Source organism: Camellia sinensis, chromosome 8 (assembly GCF_055761805.1).
Source record: "Camellia sinensis isolate YWXY chromosome 8, ASM5576180v1, whole genome shotgun sequence".
Classification (NCBI taxonomy): Eukaryota; Viridiplantae; Streptophyta; class Magnoliopsida; order Ericales; family Theaceae; genus Camellia; species Camellia sinensis.
Genome location: NC_138968.1, coordinates 67,612,418 through 67,621,342, shown reverse-complemented (window position 1 = coordinate 67,621,342; position 8,925 = coordinate 67,612,418). Strand labels below are relative to the sequence as shown.

Below are 8,925 nucleotides of genomic sequence, written 5' to 3'. Positions count from 1 at the left end.
TTTAAATTGCAAATGTTTAAATAAGTCATAAAAATATTTAAGAGAAAATAAAAAAAATACAAAAAAAAAAAAAAACAGGATTTTAACCCTTATAATAAAATAAATCTTAAATTTTTAATTTAATTAATTTAAACCTTAAATAGGAATTTTAGACATTTCGTTAATTTGCCAAATAGGATGTCGAGTGAATATTTATGTGTAGGTATTATATTTAGAGTTACTTTGGTGAGATATTCTTGTGGATGTGTACAGATGATGGATAAGAGTTGGATTGATTTGCCAAATAGGATGTCGAGTGAATACATTAATGGGATTGATGAATTCCTTGTGTTTGCCTACACCAATAGGGTTGAAGGTTCGATGATCAGTTGTCCGTGTAGGAAGTGTGAGAATCGATACTATTTTGTACGAGATGGTGTACGGGAGTATCTGATTTTGAATGGTTTTTTTAAAAAATACAAACATTGGATTAATCATGGGGAATCTTACATATCTCTGCATAGTAATCGAGAGAATGAAACATTAGCTAATTTAGACATTGGAGATGATATGATTGGAATGATACAAGGGACTATGGGAAATCCACATGCCGGTACAAGTGTTGAGGGTGATGAACCACAGGGGCCTGATCCCCGTGCATCTGAACCCCAGCTCGGTCCAAATGCAGAGACTGCAAAGTATTTCAAACTTCTTCAAGATGCACAAAGTGAATTGTATCCGGGTTGTCAGAAGTTCACATCTTTGTCATTCATTGTTCGACTTCTACATTTGAAGGTGCTTAATCAGTGGACGGACAAGTCTGTTGACATGTTGCTTGAGTTATTGAATGAGGCGTTTCCGTTGGATGTGAAACTCCCGGACTCATATTATAAAGCTCAAAAGGTCACAACAGATTTGGGCTTCACGTATGAGACGTGGGATGCATGTCCCAACAGTTGCATGTTGTTTCGAAACGAGGACGCCAATCTTGATAAATGTGTCATATGCAACAATTCTAGATGGAAATCAAATGGTGATGGTGGTTCAAATGGTCCTAACACAGGTGGCAAACAAGTAGCTGCAAAACAAATGAGGTATTTTCCTTTAAAGTCAAGGTTGCAGAGGTTGTTTATGTCATCCAAGACGGCCAAGTTAATGAGATGGCATGCAGAGGAACGAACTGATGATGGTGTCTTCAGGCATCCTGCTGACTCCCTTGCATGGAAAGATTTTGACCGTCGGAATATTGACTTTAGTAATGATTGCCGAAGTGTAAGGCTTGGCTTAGCATCTGATGGTTTTAACCCATTCAGGACGATGAACATAGTTCATAGCACTTGGCCTGTTGTGCTCATTCCATACAACTTGCCGCCATGGATGTGCATGAAGCAACCATTTCTAATTTTATCTGTGCTTATTGACGGCCCGAAAGGACCTGGTGACAAGATTGATGTTTATATGCAACCGTTGATTGAGGAGTTGAAAGAACTATGGAATGAGGGTGTGCCAACATTTGATGCATCAACAAATCAAATGTTTCAAATGCATGCAGCTTTACTGTGGACAATTAGTGATTTTCCTGCATACGCAAACTTGTCAGGATGGAGCACTAAAGGAGAATATGCATGTCCTTGTTGCAATAAGGAAACTACATCGTGTTGGTTGAAGCATAGTAGGAAACAATCATACTTGGGTCATCGCAGATTTTTACCTACTGGCCATAAATTCCGGAAGGATAAAGTATCATTTGATGGTAGTCGGGAAGTCAGACTCAAACCAAAATTGTTGTCTGGAACTGAGATGTTGCTACAATTAGAATCTGAGGGTATTTTAACCCAATACAATAGGGATGACCTTAAGGAGAGGCATAGGAGACAGGTAGAGAAGGAGAAAGCTGGACATCGCACCCATAGTTGGAAGAAAAAGAGTATCTTTTATGAATTGCCATATTGGGAGCACAATCTAATAAGACACAACCTCGATGTGATGCATATAGAGAAGAATGTTTGTGACAATGTGTTGTGGACAATATTAGGGGTTGCAGGAAAATCGAAGGATGGTGTTAATGCTCGGCGTGATTTACAAGATATGAATATTAGAAAACCCCTACATTTGCAGTTAAGAGGGTCGAATAAAGCCTATTTACCACCAGCACAATTCACGATGACCAAGGATGAGAAAGATTTGTTCTTGAAAGTGTTGAAGGAAGTAAGAGTTCCCGACAGGTATTCATCCAATATATCACGTCGTGTGCGCTTACATGATAGAAGCATTGGGGGTCTTAAGAGCCACGATAGTCATATTCTGATGCAACAACTTATTCCATTGGCTATTCGCAGATCGTTACCGAAGAATGTAATTGAACCCTTGATTGAATTGAGCAATTTCTTTAGACAATTGTGTTCGAAAGTGAATCGTGCGACGGATTTGCAATATATTAAAGATCGTATCGCTGTAACACTTTGTCATCTAGAGAAAATATTTCCTTCGAGTTTTTTTAATATAATGGAGCACTTGCCTATACATCTAGCTGATGAAGCGTTATTGGGTGGAGCGATTCAGTTTCGATGGATGTATCCAATTGAGAGGTATCTTCTTACTTTGAAGCAATACGTGCGTAATAGAGCTCGTCCTGAAGGATCAATTGCTAAAGGATATCTTATGGAAGAATGCATGAATTTTTGTGCACAATATCTCAGTGATGTGGAAACCAAATCTAGTCGACCTGTGAGGAACTATAGTGGTGCTGATAATTTGGGTCATGCTACTGGTGAAAACACAAGCTTTTATCTTGATAATACTTCTTGGGTACAAGCTCATCGGTACATCTTATGCAATACAAGCGCGGTTCAACCATTCATAAAGTAGGTTAAGTCACTCACTCAATATTTTATTATGTTTATTGAATTTTCAACTAAAATTTTTGTATGGCTAAAATTTCAATCTACACAGCAAACACCTTGAAGTACTTAAGCTCAAAATGCCTCGTGTCGACGATCATCAACTTCGGCGTGAACATTTTGAAACTTTTCACATTTGGTTCAAGGAACATGTATGTATTTAACTCTATAGATTCTAGTTACTTAAGTCGATCTACATTTTAAATTTTACATTTCGTGTTAAATAGGTCCAAACTTTGCGAAGGACTACTGATGTCATACTTTCTGAAGAGATTATTCTATTGGCAAATGGTCCTCATAACCTGGCAAGGAGGTTCAACGGGTATATACTGAATGGGTTTCGGTATCGAGTAAAGGCCATGGATGATCGTCGAGCCACACAAAATTGTGGTGTAGCTTTGAAGGCAGATACCATAAGTTATGCTAGTCGAAAAGACAAGAATCCTCGTCTGGGGTCTGTGTACTATTATGGACAATTGACAGATATTGTTGAGATTCGATATTCCAATGAGAAGAAACATGTGTTGTTTAAGTGTGATTGGATTGACAACATTCACGGAAAGAAAGAAGATGTCTTCAATTTCACGTTGGTGAACTTCAATCATTTGTTGTACCGAGATGATCGAATTACCAATGAACCTTTCATCTTGGCGTCCCAAGCAGAGCAAGTTTGGTATGTTGCAGACCCGTTACAACCAGACTGGCAAGTCGTGGTGAAGATGTCTCAAAGAGGTTTATTTGATATGAGTTCAACTGATCCACAAATCGAGCCATACATGAGCCAACAATTGGAAGAAAATATAATGCTTCGTGATGAAGAAGTTGGTTGGGTGAGGGAAGCCGCAGAAGGGGAAACAGTTGATGTTCAAATAGGCTGATATGTAATCAACATTAGTAATTCAATTAAGGCCAAGGTTGTAGTTAATCATCAATTTCTTAATTTACTTTGTCTTTGTAATTGTATTAGTTCAAATCATGTCATATTATAGTTGATGACAAACCATTGTCTATGTTTCTAATGTCAATTAATGTTATATTGCTTGAAGATTATTATGGGAAGGAAGAGGAAGCCTGATCATCCCCGGCGCATGATGTCTGATGTGCTACATAACAGGACATCAGTAGCACCACCATTAGAGGAGGCATCACATCGGCCAGCATCGGAGGGGCCATTAGTGCCACCACCATCTGAGGGGCCATTACCACTGTATCGACCACCATCAGTGGCACCACAGCAACTACCATGTACTCGGCCTCCACGCCTACCATCGGTGCGTCCACCATCAATGGCACCACAGCAGCTATCATCATCAGCTTATGAGCCATCCGCAGGTATTTAAATTTGTTTTGATTTGCATGAAAATTATTTACACATACATTTATTTATGCTCATTATATATAACTTGTTTATTCTCATTGTATTTTGCAGACCCTTTGACTTCTTCACAACCCACATCAGGTTTATTTGATATGATTTGTATTCACATTATTTAAATTTGCATTTGGTTGTTACCATTGCATATTGTTTATTATTATTGTATATCGCAGGTCATGTTAGTTCTTCATCGACCTCGACTAGGCGTGGTAGAGGATGTGCCAAGGGCATTAAAGAGTGGGGTACTGGTAAAAAGCTGCACATACAATTTGATGGAAATTACTGCCCAATAGGGGATAACGTGGCCAAGTTAACTACTCAACTTGGCATTATTGTCCGGAATGGTAACATTGTTCCTCTTACTTTTGTTGACTGGAACAGTGTGCCTGATGATATTGTTGATGCTATCTGGAAGGATGTGAAGGTAAAAGTATATTTTTGTCCACAAATTCGAATTCCAAATTTGTGTTATACTTAGCCTTAAACTTTGTGTTTTATAGGACAATTTGAATATATGTCCAGAGGAGTACAAGCCAATCTGCATGAAAAACTGCAACAGCATATGGAAGGATCACAAGAACAAGCTTAAGGCTAAGTATTTCAAGCCTAGAAGCTCTGATCCTAATCTGAAGGATGATGTTCCTATGAACGTTGTGCCAAGCCAGTGGGAACAACTTGTAGAGTATTGGCGTACTTCCGATGCTGAGGTATACAATTACGTTATATTTATGATATGTAAACATACAAATCATATTTACATACTTACATTTGTTGAACTTGTTATAGAAAATTGCAAGTAGGAACGCTAAAAATCGGCGAGCTCACGGCATAGCTCATACCACAGGGCGTACTACTTTCTCTCAGATACGGCATGAGGTTTACATTTTATTGTTTTATTTTTCTATATAAATAAACATTGTATATTTGCAAATTATTTGGATTCTAATTTTCATATTTCTGAAAAAAAATTTAGATAACCAGTAAGGGGGAGTCTACTGATAAGATGAATGTTTGGCTTATGACACGTAGAGTAGATGACCCAGAGGTTATCCAGACCTTGGTAGTTTCCAAACACCTTTGATTGTATTTAAAGTTTATTTTTTGTGTGTCAACCATCTTAATTTCGCGTATACTTGTGTGTCTTATTCAATACAGGATGAGTTTAATCATCAACTCTCTATGCTACCTGAGGATGGTCGGACTTTGGAGGCTAGGAATGCCATTTTCCATGAGTTGATAGGTCATGACAGACATGGATATTGTCGCACATACGGGAGAATCGTGCCTCGGAGAGTGGTGTATAAGGATGGTGCTGGGCCATCACAGTCAACACCCCATCCATCGACTATTGATCAGATCACGCAGCAGGTTCGTGCTGAGCTAAGGGATGAGTTGAGGGAGGAGCTGCGAGCAGAGTTCTCTACACATTTGCAGCAGATGAGAGCTGAGATGATGGCCCTTGTGTCACAGGGGGCGAGTGTGGATCCCAACAGACAGGTTCCATATAAACATCACAATTGTTTGATAGTTCAATTTTCACTCAAGATTATGTATGAAATTCGAATATGATTAACACATTATGCACTGACTAACATAGGTTCCTGATGCATCGAGTGGCCACCGGGCATTAGGGAATCTGCAGAAGACGAGAATCCATATACACCACCACCAGAAGATCAGGTATAAAATTTATCTTTGCATTCTAAGCTAAAATGCATCTTTGCGTTCTTTACTTGAATTCGAGGCGTTAACGCCCCAAAATCAGCAAACAGCGTCGGTTTAGGACAAAACTTGGCACACACGACCGCCTAGGCACGAGAGACTTGTGGGAGAAGACGGGGCTCGAATCGGGTTCTCGGTTTGGGAGTTGGAGTCGGATTTCACTTTAGGCAAACTACTTCTTTAAGAAACTTGAATTCGAGGCGTTAACGCCCCAAAATCACCAAACGGCGTCAGTTTAGCACGAAACATGGCACACACGACCGCCTAGGCACGAGAGACTTGTGGGAGAAGACGGGGCTCGAATCGGGTTCCCGGTTTGGGAGTTAGAGTCGGATCTCACTTTAGGCAAACTACTTCTTTAAGAAACTTGAATTTGAGGCGTTAACGCCCCAAAATCACCAAACGGCGTCGATTTAGCACGAAACTTGGCACACACGACCGCCTAGGCACGAGAGACTTGTGGGAGAAGATGGGGCTCGAATCGGGTTCCCGGTTTGGGAGTTAGAGCCGGATTTCACTTTAGGCAAACTACTTCCTTAAGAAACTTGAATTTGAGGAGTTAACGCCCCAAAATCACCAAACGACGTCGGTTTAGCACGAAACTTGGCACACACGACCGCCTAGGCACGAGAGACTTGTGGGAGAAGACGGGGCTCGAATCGGGTTCCCGGTTTGGGAGTTAGAGCCGGATTTCACTTTAGGCAAACAACTTCCTTAAGAAACTTGAATTTGAGGAGTTAACGCCCCAAAATCACCAAACGGCGTCGGTTTAGCACGAAACTTGGCACACACGACCGCCTAGGCACGAGAGACTCTTGGGAGAAGACGGGGCTCGAATCGGGTTCCCGGTTTGGGAGTTAGAGCCGGATTTCACTTTAGGCAAACAACTTCTTTAAGAAACTTCTTTTCGAGGCGTTAACGCCCCAAAATCACCAAACGGCGTCGGTTTAGCACGAAACTTGGCGCACACGACCGCCTAGGCACGAGAGACTTGTGGGAGAAGACGGGGCTCGAATCGGGTTCCCGGTTTGGAAGTTAGAGTCGGATTTCACTTTAGGCAAACAACTTCTTTAAGAAACTTCTTTTCGAGGCGTTAACGCCCTAAAATCACCAAACGGCGTCGGTTTAGCACGAAACTTGGCACACACGACCGCCTAGGCACGAGAGACTTGTGGGAGAAGACGGGGCTCGAATCGGGTTCCCAGTTTGGGAGTTAGAGTCGGATTTCACTTTAGGCAAACTACTTCTTTAAGAAACTTGAATTCGAGGCGTTAACGCCCCAAAATCACCAAACGGCGTCAGTTTAGCACGAAACTTGGCATACACGACCGCCTAGGAACGAGAGACTTGTGGGAGAAGACGGGGCTCGAATCGGGTTCCCGGTTTGGGAGTTAGAGTCGGATTTCACTTTAGGCAAACTACTTCTTTAAGAAACTTGAATTCGAGGCGTTAACGCCCCAAAATCACCAAACGGCGTCGGTTTAGCACGAAACATGGCACACACGACCGCCTAGGCACGAGAGACTTGTGGGAGAAGACGGGGCTCGAATCGGGTTCCCGGTTTGGGAGTTAGAGTCGGATCTCACTTTAGGCAAACTACTTCTTTAAGAAACTTGAATTCGAGGCGTTAACGCCCCAAAATCACCAAACGGCGTCGGTTTAGCACGAAACTTGGCACACACGACCGCCTAGGCACGAGAGACTTGTGGGAGAAGACGGGGCTCGAATCGGGTTCCCGGTTTGGGAGTTAGAGCCGGATTTCACTTTAGGCAAACTACTTCCTTAAGAAACTTGAATTTGAGGAGTTAACGCCCCAAAATCACCAAACGGCGTCGGTTTAGTACGAAACTTGGCATACACGACCGCCTAGGCACGAGAGACTTGTGGGAGAAGACGAGGCTCGAATCGGGTTCCCGGTTTGGGAGTTAGAGCCGGATTTCACTTTAGGCAAACTACTTCCTTAAGAAACTTGAATTTGAGGAGTTAACGCCCCAAAATCACCAAACGGCGTCGGTTTAGCACGAAACTTGGCACACACGACCGCCTAGGCACGAGAGACTTGTGGGAGAAGACGGGGCTCGAATCGGGTTCCCGGTTTGGGAGTTAGAGTCGGATTTCACTTTAGGCAAACTACTTCTTTAAGAAACTTCTTTTCGAGGCGTTAACGCCCCAAAATCACCAAACGGCGTCGGTTTAGCACGAAACTTGGCACACACGACCGCCTAGGCACGAGAGACTTGTGGGAGAAGATGGGGCTCGAATCGGGTTCCCGGTTTGGAAGTTAGAGTCGGATTTCACTTTAGGCAAACAACTTCTTTAAGAAACTTCTTTTCGAGGCGTTAACGCCCTAAAATCACCAAACGGCGTCGGTTTAGCATGAAACTTGGCACACACGACCGCCTAGGCACGAGAGACTTGTGGGAGAAGACGGGGCTCGAATCGGGTTCCCGGTTTGGGAGTTAGAGTCGGATTTCACTTTAGGCAAACTACTTCTTTAAGAAACTTGAATTCGAGGCGTTAACGCCCCAAAATCACCAAACGGCGTCGGTTTAGCACGAAACTTGGCACACACGACCGCCTAGGCACGAGAGACTTGTGGGAGAAGACGGGGCTCGAATCGGGTTCCCGGTTTGGGAGTTAGAGTCGGATTTCACTTTAGGCAAACTACTTCTTTAAGAAACTTATTTTCGAGGCGTTAACGCCCCAAAATCACCAAACGACGTCGGTTTAGCACGAAACTTGGCACACACGACCGCCTAGGCACGAAAGACATGTGGGAGAAGACGGGGCTCGAATCGGGTTCCCGGTTTGGGAGTTAGAACCGGATTTCACTTTAGGCAAATTACTTCCTTAAGAAACTTGAATTTGAGGAGTTAACGCCCCAAAATCACCAAACGGCGTCGGTTTAGCACGAAACGTGGCACACACGACCGCCTAGGCACGAGAGAC

At 42.6% G+C, this 8,925-nt stretch overlaps 1 protein-coding gene and 1 long non-coding RNA gene across 3 annotated transcripts; both read left to right on the top strand.

The window, feature by feature from the left end:
• Positions 1–2,720: 2,720 nt before the first annotated feature.
• LOC145796970 (uncharacterized) lies at positions 2,721–4,077 on the top strand. 2 transcript variants are annotated; one of them, XM_082882819.1, is made up of 3 exons: positions 2,721–3,031; positions 3,107–3,793; positions 3,926–4,077. In XM_082882819.1, the coding sequence occupies exons 1-2, from the start codon at positions 2,960–2,962 to the stop codon at positions 3,755–3,757; spliced, it is 723 nt and encodes a 240-aa protein (XP_082738945.1). In that variant the 5' UTR covers positions 2,721–2,959; the 3' UTR covers positions 3,758–3,793; positions 3,926–4,077. The 2 variants fall into 2 exon arrangements, with proteins under 2 accessions (XP_082738945.1, XP_082738944.1); XM_082882818.1 differs by having other exon boundaries at positions 3,107–4,077.
• A 267-nt stretch (positions 4,078–4,344) lies between these two features.
• LOC145796969 (uncharacterized) lies at positions 4,345–5,241 on the top strand. The gene is made up of 3 exons (XR_014337822.1): positions 4,345–4,678; positions 4,755–4,961; positions 5,041–5,241. It is a non-coding gene; the product is annotated as an uncharacterized LOC145796969 (long non-coding RNA).
• The last annotated feature ends 3,684 nt before the right edge of the window (positions 5,242–8,925 follow it).

Bases quoted from the DNA above. Each gene is read 5' to 3' on its own strand.
- LOC145796970 (XM_082882819.1), top strand. From the start codon at position 2,960: ATGCCTCGTGTCGACGATCATCAACTTCGGCGTGAACATTTTGAAACT. The intron at 3,032-3,106 runs GTATGTATTTAA...CGTGTTAAATAG, and splicing joins ACATTTGGTTCAAGGAACAT to GTCCAAACTTTGCGAAGGAC.